Source organism: Trachymyrmex cornetzi, unplaced genomic scaffold, assembly GCF_001594075.2.
Source record: "Trachymyrmex cornetzi isolate Tcor2-1 unplaced genomic scaffold, Tcor1.1 scaffold147, whole genome shotgun sequence".
In the NCBI taxonomy this organism is placed as follows: domain Eukaryota; kingdom Metazoa; phylum Arthropoda; class Insecta; order Hymenoptera; family Formicidae; genus Trachymyrmex; species Trachymyrmex cornetzi.
The window spans coordinates 3792998-3806180 of NW_017296059.1; the positions used below are offsets into that span (position 1 = coordinate 3792998).

General features: G+C 29.8%; 4 protein-coding genes across 9 annotated transcripts in view; 2 read left to right on the top strand and 2 right to left on the bottom strand.

Annotated features, from left to right (window-relative positions):
• Positions 1 to 2036: 2036 nt before the first annotated feature.
• Positions 2037 to 4079, bottom strand: LOC108757684 (mitochondrial import inner membrane translocase subunit Tim21). Of its 4 annotated transcripts, none has more exons than XM_018502189.1 (6): positions 3895 to 4079; positions 3488 to 3683; positions 3182 to 3416; positions 2978 to 3077; positions 2626 to 2770; positions 2037 to 2490 (listed from the first exon to the last, which is right to left on the bottom strand). In XM_018502189.1, the coding sequence occupies exons 2-6, from the start codon at positions 3678 to 3680 to the stop codon at positions 2468 to 2470; spliced, it is 696 nt and encodes a 231-aa protein (XP_018357691.1). In that variant the 5' UTR covers positions 3681 to 3683; positions 3895 to 4079; the 3' UTR covers positions 2037 to 2467. The 4 variants fall into 4 exon arrangements, with proteins under 4 accessions (XP_018357691.1, XP_018357690.1, XP_018357689.1 ...); XM_018502188.1 differs by having other exon boundaries at positions 3891 to 4079; XM_018502187.1 differs by having other exon boundaries at positions 3873 to 4079.
• Positions 4080 to 6030: 1951 nt separating this feature from the next.
• On the top strand, positions 6031 to 6681 carry e(y)2 (enhancer of yellow 2). Its single transcript, XM_018502360.1, has 2 exons — positions 6031 to 6212; positions 6403 to 6681. Exons 1-2 carry the CDS (start codon positions 6166 to 6168, stop codon positions 6641 to 6643), a joined length of 288 nt encoding a protein of 95 aa, XP_018357862.1. The 5' UTR covers positions 6031 to 6165; the 3' UTR covers positions 6644 to 6681.
• Positions 6682 to 7448: 767 nt separating this feature from the next.
• On the top strand, positions 7449 to 9870 carry Nedd8 (Nedd8 ubiquitin like modifier). Its single transcript, XM_018502361.1, has 4 exons — positions 7449 to 7636; positions 7716 to 7733; positions 8330 to 8442; positions 9712 to 9870. Exons 1-4 carry the CDS (start codon positions 7619 to 7621, stop codon positions 9815 to 9817), a joined length of 255 nt encoding a protein of 84 aa, XP_018357863.1. The 5' UTR covers positions 7449 to 7618; the 3' UTR covers positions 9818 to 9870.
• A 1423-nt stretch (positions 9871 to 11293) lies between these two features.
• The window catches only part of LOC108757785 (broad-complex core protein), a 40363-nt gene continuing 38473 nt past the window's right edge, over positions 11294 to 13183 (bottom strand). The window contains exons 6-7 of one of the 3 annotated variants that reach the window (XM_018502359.1): positions 12863 to 12925; positions 11557 to 11625 (exon numbers count right to left, since the gene is read on the bottom strand). In XM_018502359.1, coding sequence (XP_018357861.1) covers positions 12870 to 12925 — 56 coding nt within the window. In that variant the 3' untranslated portion in view covers positions 11557 to 11625; positions 12863 to 12869. Of the gene's footprint in view, positions 11626 to 12812; positions 12926 to 13183 lie in introns of those variants that run through there. The other 2 variants (XM_018502357.1, XM_018502358.1) reach the window with 2 other exon arrangements.

A 13183-nucleotide genomic window follows, 5' to 3' on the forward strand; every position in this document is an offset into this window, starting at 1 on the left:
ATGAGCCGAAACGTCTGGAACTATTTATGACATGTAAAATCTTTTTGTTATTTAATAAATAGTTTCACTGCATCATGCTAGACTTATTTTACTCTTTTATAGAGTAAGATACTTTTATTATTTTTAAGTTTAGCTAAATATCTTTTGGTTCGAATATATAATCGAATGAATCGAAGAAAATGTGACTCTTGATGCGATTAATTGTAAATTGGTCATTGAGTATTTTTTTAATCAGGAACGAACGGGAATATGAGCGAACGTGCATATAAATTAATGAAAAACTCTTTGAATAAAGAACTTATTAACCACATAATCGACAATTTATTCAATATACACTGCAAAATATCTATCTTATAAATAGTACTACATTTTCAAGAAATTAAATGAATTAATGATAAAATGTAAAGTTTTAAAGATATCTTTAAAATATCTTAAAGAAATTTACAAAGTAGTACAAAATTTATGAATTAAAGATATCTTTATCACGCAATATTTTATTTTATTACTCTAACAATCTCTACTGCATAACTTTAATTATATTCTATCCTAATTAAAACATATATATATATATATAATAAATTAATAACGTTACTTATCTCTTTTAATAAATTTTGTGTAAATTTTTATCTGGTGTGTTATTCAGGTTTTTATTACTTAAAAATAAATTAGAAAATTTTTTATCGTAAGTCATATTTTTGTAATAGCTTATTATTAAAAATGAGTACATAAAATGTTTTATATTTATTAACAAAATATATATGTTAATTTTTTTTAATATACACTATAAATTTGGCCATTAACATATACATATTAATATTTTAATTTTCCTGTAATTATAAAACTTCTTTTTAAAACAATTTCGAAATATAATTCTATACCTGTGGAATAATAATCTAAGATATCTTTCTTTTATAAATGAGACTTTGCACGATATCACATCACTGTGCACATCCCGAGCGCGTGTGAGTACGAGATGATTAAAAGCGTGTCGGACTCCGTGCTGAGTTGTCGAGCGACTGTCAGCGAAAATCAACTGCTATTGGCAGCGAAGCAAACGACAGTATCTCCCGCCAGTCTTTGATTAACTTTTAGGAGAGACAGTTTAACAGTAATGATATACGAATGTAGTACCTTTTATGCAATAAGTAATATTTAGACACGCCTCTTCAGATAGTAAAGTGGATGCTGCGCTCGTTAATGACTCCGTTGCACAGCTCCTACGTATTTTTACTATGTAAATTGCTATGTTATACCGCCGTGTTGTTTATAAAACAAGTCCGTTACAAGGATACGTAAATATCAATCTTTATCTAGAAAAATTGGGTCATATGGAAAATTTTATTTTATAAAAAATCGATATTATTAGAGAAATGAAATATTTATTGAAATGTAATCATTTATTGTACTTGTGATATCATAAAAAATTAAATTGAGAATAACAATATAATAGATAATCTAGATCACACTATTACATGAATAAAGAAAATAAGTAAAGAAAAATCTAATACGCGCGGTCGAGACCTTAGATCTTAGGACCAATATTTTTATATATAAATTCTGACTACAACTTTTAGTTTTATTTTTCGTAATAAATCTTTTATAGGTTTTAAAGAGCATTAATCACATTGTCATTAAATCAGTAATCAATTTAATTGTGATACTAGTTCAGTTTCAGTTAATGATTGCATTTCAAGTCCGACAGTAAGCTAAGCGCAGTTTATATAACTGAAAGATGTATTTATTGTAGACTTTATATATAAAAATGTTATTACGCACTAGCCTCGACCTATTATTTTTTCTTACTTATTTAAATTAAGAAATTTGTTAAGTCAAGTTAAATTAAAATTAAGAACAAATAATTTAAGAAAAAATTTAAATTAAATTAGGACATTTGAAATACATAGTAGTCGACTACCAAATGTGAACCTCTTTTTTACAGAATGAGAGATTATATGTGCGCGCAAAATTATTACACTTAAAATTAGATATACATAATTAACGATTATATATATATAAGTTGCGCCTGTATTAGTTAACAGTTAGCGTCTGATAAAAGGCACACTAATATAGACGCGCGCAACAGCGTGAGTAAATGATAGCGAGGATAATACATATTTTTAGCTCTTACGCAACACGTCACGCAGGAATTTGTTCTCTGAATTTCGTAAGTCAGTTCAGTTTCCATGGCGGACGTGCCGGGATACTTATGAATCTTCTCCTATTACTCTCTCAGTCAAATTTAGAATAAGTGTAGAAGTACAAAATGATGAAAGCTCCTAAATAAACAATGTCGCAAGAACCGAGAAAAACAGACTCCATATAGTGAAAATAACTATTACATAATCAGAAAAATATAACATAAAAAAGAAACATTATATTCCTGGTTGAATTGAATGACTGCAGCTTTTATTTGAGAAATCTTAATCAGCTTCCACGTCTTGCTTGAGAGGCAATAATTAATTGACATTTAACACTCTTCTGTCATTTTATCTATACAAAAAATATATAGATAAAAATATACAAGAAATATAAATAAGAAAAATTACATTTTATATAAAACTTCATTGCATATACATCCCAATATAACGCTATTTACATATCAATATATTGTATCATACACTTAACGATTATTCAATAGGAAGTTAAAATCCATTGTAGAATTGTCATCTTGCTGCGTTTTAGCGGTATCTTGGTTGTCCTCTATCACAATTGTTCCAACATGATTGACCGTAACATACAGATATGAATATTCGTAATTGCCAGATGCATTCTGTAATTAAAATTGAACATATCATCAGTAAACATATCATTCCCAATTACAAACTCGCAAACTTAAGCCTGAGACACAATGAAAAGCACAGGCAATAGTAACAGAGTGTAACAAATTTCAACCTATCAAAAATTATGTATTCTTCATTGAAATTTCTTATCCTCTATAGTGTACCTGTTGTCTTTTCAATTGTACATTAAGCCTTACCTCTTTCACTTCTGCATATACTGTCCCCTGTCTTCTCGTTCCTTTTACATAAAATCTTATTCTCATATATTTCACGCCATCTTTAATGTAATATGTATGACTGAAAAAAATAAATACAGCGATATCGCAGCAGGATTCATATACAAAATGTATATCTATAGTTTATACATAAAAATGTAAAAAAAATTCTTTATCTGGACGTACGTGATGTGTCTTCTACGTCCACGTCGAGTTTCGTCTCCAAAAGCTTTTACAGGTGCTCCAAGAATATCCATGACCTTTGGATGTTCTATACAACGAACACGAGCTTCACTGTAAACAGAGTATGGACTTTTGCTGGAAAATAGCTCCGAAAATAGGGCATAGAACATAAAAGCAGTAACTCCAATGCCACCTATTATTACTCCAAGATATCCAGCAGATTTCAAGTTTTCTTTAACTAAACAAAAGAGATAGGACGAATATAATCATTATACGAGAATAATACATAACAGATCATGTGAAATTTACCTACTTTTGCAGTGCCAATCTGTACCTGATTATTAGTTTCATTGGAGTTTACCTTAGTTACAGATTTCTTCGTCGAATAACAAACACTGTGTTTAATGCTAGGAACAATACTAAGACAATAGGAGGTGTTTGGTACGTGGGTAATCAAGTGCCTTCTCTGAAGAATTTGATTTAATACTCTTGCTGACGCCATATTCTAAAAAATAAAAAAATATTTTTTAATAACACAAAAATATTAAATTCTATAAGAGCTTAATTTAAGGTTAACCGGTTCTTTGTCATACAAAAATGCCAGCAAGCCAATGTAAATATACACAGTAATCTCTTGTCCTATTCAAATTATATTATTCTCATTATGATTATTAGTACAATTATTAACACTTACATGATACAATTTACGTACTGACTCATATATAAGAAAAGAAATACTAAAAATAAGTTCTTATAAGAAAATTCTCTCAATCACTCCATTGCTACTTGCTAGTAGCCATGAACAGTTATTCTGATATTCAAATCTTATATTCAAGATCACCTTGATGATATTATATAAACATTTCATTAGTTCCATTGGGATGGAAAAATCATTGGGGGATTTAAGATTTTTAAGAAAATTCAATTTAAGTACAAGAATGAGCCGATGTTTATAGAGCAGTATTCATATTCTAATTTTACATTTAAGATCATTTCAAATATGATCTCGAAATGCTACAATCATTGGCTGCATTCAGCAAAGAAAACTGATCTGTGTTTAGTAATTCTTTAATTTCTTAATTACAATTGGTTTCTACACTTAGATCCAACGAAGAGCTAAAGGCAAGAACCAATCATATTAAAGAATTACTAAGTACTGATTAGTTGTCTCTGTTGATTTCAGCCATTGGTTAAATGAAATGGAATTGTAAAATGATATAATAAATATAAGATCAGAGTTCAGACGATTTTGAATACAAAATCATATGATTGCTAATAATTTTTTTAAAAAAATGATAATTCTGATATCATAATTTTGATAATCTTTTTGAAGTTTTCTGATCAAGCGATTTATATTTCAAGATCATATTCAATTCAGTCTTAAGAGTAAGACCAGTTTTACTATCTCCAATTGATTGGTCAATAAGTATCAATTGTGATTGGTCAATTCTACTCAATTCTGCTTACAGATGCAATTGGTTAGTTTCAATTGAATAATCAGCAGATTAATTCGGAGATTCTTTAGATAATATTTACTACGGGCGGTATTCATAGTCCGTTTTTATTTTAAGATTATCTTAGATAATGTCTTAAGATGTTAATGCAATCCTCTAATTGGCTTATGACATCTTAAGTTCAATATTTCGCAGTGTAGACTGCGGATATTTATGCAAAATACTTAACTGAATATTTTGTATAAATTGCATATTTACAGATAGCAATCTCAATCTTTTTACTTTACTTTTTAATAACTTTTTAACAAATAACTATCAACTGCTAAAACTGTCTGATGGTTAATATTCAGTTAAGTATTTTGCATAAATATCCGCAGTCTATTCATGTGTCATATGATAAACTTTTAAAGCGTGTGATTGATTGGTTACAGAATAAAAAGATTCTTGGATCTCTGTCCTGCAGCCAATCAAAAGGCTTGAAAAGCCTTGTCCGTATGACACATAAAATATTAACCTAAGGCTCTGCGCATAATAGAAGGAATAAGGAATTAAGAATAAACAATTTCAACCTATCAGAAATCGTGTATTCCGATGTATCCGATTTCTGATAGGTTAAAATCGTTTAATCTTTATTCCTAATTCCTTATTCCTTCTATTGTGCGCACGGCCTAAAACTTAAGAGTTTTAAATGCATAAATTGACTTATGAATACCGACCTGCAAATATCAGCCAAAAGTATGTCCAATCAAATTACGTATTCGCATCATGATTCATATGCTGGATTCACCCTGCATTCCGATGGATTTTCCTTCGTATCGGAATCCTGTTTTCTGATTGGTTGCAGAGCGTCGTACGACGCAAATCGGATGCAGTGTGAATCCAGCACTACTGCGTATATCGAATATTGTACGCAGTGTGAATCTTACATTGGGTGCTTTCCAAATGCAATATTCCTAGACACTTTCGTGCACACGGCGACACAAGTTGCGTTCCAATTGTCCATTATCGTCGACACAACACTACACGTCCGTACTCAGTCGAGGATTGTGTAAGCTTGTGTTTTCTAGTGACAATTACATGTTACTAACTGCGCCGGCTATAAATGAGGTTGGAAGACGTTGAGTGGCCGGCACTTTTACTTTTTTTTGTTTAATATAGGCGGAAAAGCTACATTTAATTTAATCTAACTCCATCCGAAACGGATCTTAACCGTGCATAGCGCACACATTCTGTTTCAATTGAATCTTGCACAACGTTACACTTTGTGCATTCCTGTATACGTTTGTGTTAAGACGTGTTAAGCAATTGGAAAGCACCTATTATGGTGGTAGCAGAGCATGAACTTGAAAAATCCTAGAAATTCCCTATATTATAACCAATTAACATCCTGAACGAAATCCAAGTTGGAATACCGGCTTAAAATGCTCATCAAAACAACTGCTTTGTTGTTGTTGAATTATTTGACTTGAAAGGTTAACAGCAGAACAATAAAATAAGTTTTCTAAGTTGAATTTCGCTTAGATAAGATTATTAATGAAGACAGCACATCAGAGATTGGTCATGGTTGGCGATCGTGATGGGTAAATATAACTTATCAAAATTTTGTATATTTACATTAACATTTGTTAACTTCAAATAACTTTCTTAAGGTAAATTGCGAATTATACTTTGTGATAGCCAGGATTTTAATTACTAGAAAAAATTTCCAAATAAATCTAATTATCTCTTATCTAAAACAAAATATTGCATGCCCGTGAAATTTATTTTCAGACTGAAAGAATTGTTGAGGCGCAGACTAGTCGAGTGTGGATGGCGGGATCAAGTAAAACTGATCTCAAAGGAAATAATAAAAGAGCATGGCCACGATATCTCTTATGACACGCTATTGTCCACAGTAACTAGCAGAGCTCGCACGCTTGTGCCAGACTCTGTGAAGAAGGAACTATTACAAAAGATAAAGAATCAACTGTTGGCTCAAGAAGAGAAACTGAAAATTGTGACAGATCGTTAGAAATTTTATCGTTATTAATCAACAATTTCTCAACGATATAATTACGTTAAATATACCTGTAAGAAACATAAAGAACTTTTTTGCGAATTATGCTTTTTTTAATAACTTATTGTGTGATATACTATAATTATTACGTTAAATCGTATTCAATATATAAAAACAACTTTTTATAAAGTACAAAATGTGATATTTACTTAATTATGATGTATGTCTAATAGATTAAGTTCTAATTGCCTGGTGAAAATTTTTCTCAGAATTTTTATGTGAATTGGTGTACTTCAGAAATACTTATTGAGAAAGTCTCCATTCTTTTGTTCTTAAAACTTCATATATGTTTGAATTATAAAATTTAAAAAAATTTCTCATTCTATAATGTTTGAAAAAATACCTTAAACTTTTTCAGAGTTTATAAGTTTTCAGAAATTATAAAATGAGAAATTTTAGAATATTTAAGAATTTCAGAAAAAATGCAGATTTCTTAGCACTTTTGAAAAGTTCTAATTTATATTAAAAAATTTAAGAAATTTTCTTAAAAATTATAAAATTGTTCAGGAATTTTAAAGAATTCTCAAATTTACATTTAAAAATTATATAAAAATTAATGAAATTTTCTGGACAATTATAAAAAATTCTGAAAAAATTTTTGCCAGGATTATGTTTAAAGTAAGATTGAAGGGATGTAATCTGCAACAATATTTTATAGATATTCTTAAATGTACAAAATATGTGAATAGAATATAATTTAATTTCCTAAGTAAAAAGCTATATAAAAACGTAGTTTTATTCCGTAATAACGTTCGTCGCCAGCAGACGGCGACACGACGCAAGTCGACGAATTAGGTTAGAGTCGTGCAGTAAAGTGACAGTATTTTGCGATTCATAGATTTTTCGCCTGTTCATTTTTTCTGTAGCATCGACGAGTGTGAACCGGTAATACTACCGTGAAAATTTAGCGTAGCCGTTAATAATTGAAAGATGTTGATAAAAGTGAAGGTAATTATATTGGTCCACGACTTGTCCACCACGAAATTCACGCCGGCTCGTAACTTATTTTAATTAATTTTCATTTCAGACTCTTACAGGGAAGGAGGCAAGTATCTTAAAATCATACGGTTTTACAAATGACGTATATGATCGAAATACAAAAGCCTCATGATCCTTTTTACCAACGATAGATCGACTTTGCTCGGTTACAATAAAAAAATGATCTGATACCTCAGTCCATTTTGGAACTGTTAATTGTTGTTGTATCTTAAAGATTTTTTAATTTAATTTTCGGAAAGTTGTAAAGCTATGTTACGCAGAAAAAATTAAACTTGACCTTTTGACACTCTGTTACGACTTTCATTTATATCAGTCAAAAAGAAAGTTATTATAGTTGAATCAAGAATGATATCTCATTCTCTGAGCTACTATTTCTTGAATATAATGTGTTATTTTTCATATGAATGTCTTATTTATTAATTCAATATAATCTTGATTTAACTTATCATCTTTTTCTAATTCTTAAATTTAGAAAAAGATGACTAAATTGAACTGAGATTAATTAAAGTTAATTTACATTGATGGAAACGAACATAAGTAATAGCTAACAATAGCATAAGTTGTATCTAACAATAAGTAAAAACAAAAATACATTTATTATGTATTAGTCTTTAGTTCAATATTAATGTACAATTTCTTTAGATCGAAATAGATATAGAACCAACAGACAAGGTAGAGAGAATTAAAGAAAGAGTGGAAGAGAAGGAGGGAATACCACCTCAACAGCAGCGATTAATATTCTCTGGCAAACAGATGTACGTATAAGTATTATCATGATTTTATGACGTATTTGCATGAGACAAAATTTCTTTAATTTGTGATCGATGAAGAATTGAATTTGTGATTCTAGAACTATTATATTAACAAGGAAGGTCCATTACTGCTAGTCGCAGATCCAAGCTAATGAATATCATTATAAAGCATGTATCGAGACGATAGCAGATATATGGATTATTGTCTCTTGAATGAATTACAGTATGATACACAGAGTATGCAACATCTATAACGACAAAGTAACTAGATATTGATATATTTGGAATTCTCTTACAAGGTAGTAGTTATGTCTGAAGCTCATTTTTATGTTAAGAAACATTTACATTACCAAACATAATAATCACTATCATGTCTGAGGTTCATGTGAATGTTTTTCAACATAGAAATGAGTCCCAGACATAATTACTACCTTGGGAAAATCCTATATACATTAATACTTAGTCACCGTACATTTGCAATGTTGACATTCTGAATAGAGTCAATGTAATGCTACAAATGCTTTAAAGCGTTTTTTGATTGATCAGTTTGTACGATTCTTTCTTCTAATTGATCAATTAAATGCTTTAAAGTATTTGTAATGAGACTTTGACAGCAGCTTCTATATATCATATCAGGTTTTGTTCGGAAGGCAATGACTCATATATCTATGATTACCTCGGTGCGTGCTTTTCAACGATGTATCATTTGCGGGATCAGCAACTAACAGTTAGTGAATCTCTCTTATAAGTGCAATTTTAATATCCTAATTTTTACGCACGTTTATGTGAAATTCTTTGAAACATGGCGTTACACATAATCCGACATTACAAGTAGCGCAATAGTAACGTGTCTCTTTCCTAAATCCCTTTGATGTGCACATTTTGCACCTTCTCATGGCACAGATCTTCCTAGCGGTCGAAGGTATATATTCCAGGTGGTGATGCGTTATGTTCCATTCCTCTGGAATTTGCGTTCCTTTAACAATAACATGTTCATTACTTTCGACGCATACTTTATGTTTAAGACTGAATTTTTGTTAAATGAAAACAGAAATAAATAATTACATATAAAAAATCTTATATGACTAATCAATTCTCTTCCAAAGCAGGTATAAAGAAAATTCGAAATTGGAAAGATGAATTGATTTTATATAAGAGAAGACTAATTTTATTTATGGAATATAATTTTAATTATTGAGATGTGTGTAATCAATTAATTATACAAGTATAAAATATTGAAAACGCGAGGAAAGTTATATTTTTATTTCACAGGAACGACGAGAAGACTGCACAAGATTACAAAGTCCAGGGCGGTTCGGTGCTGCATTTGGTACTTGCGTTGAGAGGAGGCTGTAGATATAACATTCCTCATTTATAAACGACAGCGAGAGAATATTAAGGAATTGTGAGAGCCAGAGAAAGGAAAAAAAACAAAAAAACAAAATGTTTATCATCACGTATGCGCGGTCCAGAGGGACTTGAAACTCTATGTTATTTTAAATAGGATAACATAGTCATGTGATCTTTACAACCTAAATAAATATTTAATAAAGTAATTTAATCATATGAATCTACCACTACATATTTTTATTTAAAATAATTTCTTATGTAGATGGAAACACACATGTGTTATCTTTCTATTATTCTTGCGTTATATGTTATAACATATCGTAAGATTTTATTTTTAATTATTTATGTGGAATGCAGCATTAAAAAAAATTTTATATTTGGGGAAAGAAAGCGTCATATTGTCCAAACTATGTAATCAATTACACAGTTATTTATTTAATATATGACTTTAATGATAAATACAAATCATAGCAAGTATATATACCTAAGAAGTCTCAAATTATAATACTGAAAGATTTGTATTTTTTTTTCTGAAAAGAAAATACATAAAAAACTATAATACTTTATCTATAATACTTTTTAAGAAAATAATTTGTTTATTTTACATGTTATTAATAAATGGTAAAGAAAAGAACGAGCCCCGACTCGAATTCACAGCATTAAATTAAGGACAACATTAAATGCTGCAAATAGTCATTTATTCAATGCATTAAATATTGTGTATCAATTACCAACGTTGCTCTCTAGCCACGACTGCAATTGTTTTCTATTTAAATCTTTGACGATCACACTTTTGATTTGAAATTTATTTATTCAATATACTTCAGTAGCTTAAACTATACAATGTTTGAGTGCCTTGCTAAATCGACATTCAGGAAATATAATCAACAAATTGATGATACTATAATTTAAAAAATTCGCGACTCTAGAAATTACTATAAGAATTTTTAATTTTGGAGCTTGGTTCGCAGAAATCTTAAAAGTTATCGAAAAATTATAATATAGCAAGCTAATGTGATGGAAAAAATACAAATTAAGATTATAGACATATTTCTAAAAATAATTATTAATTAAATTATAATTAAAAATAATTAAAATTAAAATTCTGAGCATCATATTTTTATTCCAAGTACGTATCACTTCTTTTTTTTCATCTATATTACAAATAGAATTTATAACCTAAAAATGGGCCAAAAATAAATAAATTAACAAAATTTCTTTAATTCGATTTCAAAAGCTTTACAAATAATTATTATATAACTTATTACAAACATATGAATTATAAACAAACGATTTCTTAAAAATATTCTTAAAAAGACATAAAGAACGAGAAGAATAAATTACAACAATTGTTGATTCGCGTAAAGATAAATGCTCTCTCGTTTTTCGATATTTTTTTCTTAAATCAAGATTTAAACAATTTATTTAAATCGAAGTAATTATAATAATAACAATACAATAAAATGCTGATCATAAATTTTCTATATAATGATAATAATTCGGGAAAAAGCTAAATAGGTATAAGGTACAAAGCACTTTATTAATCAATAATGGAATTGCCACGCCAATTCGCTAATACTACATGTTGGGGTTGTGACATTAGACGAGCTTTTGGTCAGTTTCTGTGGTATCTGCTGTTGTGCGTTGCCCGACTCCATTTGGTCTTAAAGACACGCTGGCAGATGTTGCAGTAGACCGCGGAATTCGGCGAGTCCTCGTGCTTGGATGTAATATGCCGCAGAAGCGCGTGCTGCGTCGTGAACGTGACGCCGCACTTGTCGCAGTACGTCATCGTGTGGACGCTCCTGACGTTCATCGTCGCCGTCTTCGACGACTCTATACAAATGCATTTTTTAGTTTATCCAGGTTTCTGGTCTTTATGTCCCGCGCTACCATTAGATACTGCATGTAAATAATATAAATACATCGGTCTCGATATTGACAAACGATCGTCTATGAATGAGTTCTCCATGACTTGCAGAAGACTAGAGTTCCGACGAGTTAAGTGCTGCACGGACAGCAGAATCTTGTTCCTTCGTCAATTTCAAGTGAACTTTACCTAACAAGGGGCCTGTCATAACCATCCGTAACCGATTCGATCCTCCTTAAAATGTGTTGAACACAAATTCTAAGAGACACAGTACTTTTTATATCGGCCAATTTGAAATTTAAGGAGTTAATTGATCTCTGAAAACTTAACAGAGATAGAGATATTTTCAAAATATTAGATTTTTGAAAAATCGAAATATAGCTATATATATATATATATATATATATATATATAAGTTTCACCGAATCATCTATCAAATATAAGCGTTAACTTTCTAAAGGGTTGTTTCACTCCTTAAATATAAGATTTGAGCCTGTATAAAAAAATACGTATCTCTCCTAGATTTTTGTATTTAATAACATATTTCAAGAAGACAACAACATATTTCAAATCGGTTTCGGATAGTTACAGGTCTCTTGTAAGAAAGAATTTAGATTTAAAAAAATTTGTTATAGCTAATCTTTCGGAACTAACACCAAAATCTGTAACACCTTTATTGCGCTGAATCTGTAAGATCCATTTAATTTATGTTAATTAAAAAACACCAATTAATTTCAAGAAATAAAAATGACATAATTTATATAAAAACGAATGGATGCTAAATATACTTTAACAAGAATAATCTAAATTTGTGTAAATGAAACATCAAAAAATTAAATTGTCTGACATTTTTAATAAAGAAATTTATAATTGAGTGGATCCAATAGATTCGCCATCACCGGTTAATGTAAAAAAATTCAAAAGTCATTTCTTCATCCATGTTGCACGATGGATTTGGCGATAGCAATCTCGAGAAGGAAGACGGTTGTACACATATCAATATTAATTATTTATTTTGGCAGATAGCGATATCAGTTTATATGAAAATTATCACACTCCCGTTAACGATAATATCAACGTGTTCTTGTATTTAATCCCTAAGTTGTATTACTTCATCATTCGTCCATTCATCATGCATTCGCAATTATCGTCCTAGCAATCCGTACTTTTTAAGTCTAATAATGTAAAAGCAATTTCCATTACCTGCTGATCATAATAAGATTCCGTAAAAGTCCTGGCTGGTCACATCGTTATCTTGTCGTTGATCTGAATTTATGAAGGCTCTTTCAATTGCCGTCGAAAAAAATAGTAATGATGCGATATCACTAATTAAATTATCTTGATAAAATGAGTTGAAATAAAATTAAATAATTAAACAATGCGAGGTACGAAATTAATTGAAGTCCAGGGGAAAAAGTAATGGTGGAGGAAATTTGTACCCATTTTTTCTCTGAAAATAATTAATTCTTAATAGGTTCTTCTGAAAATAATTAATTAACGCATTAGGGATAGAACGCAACGTAA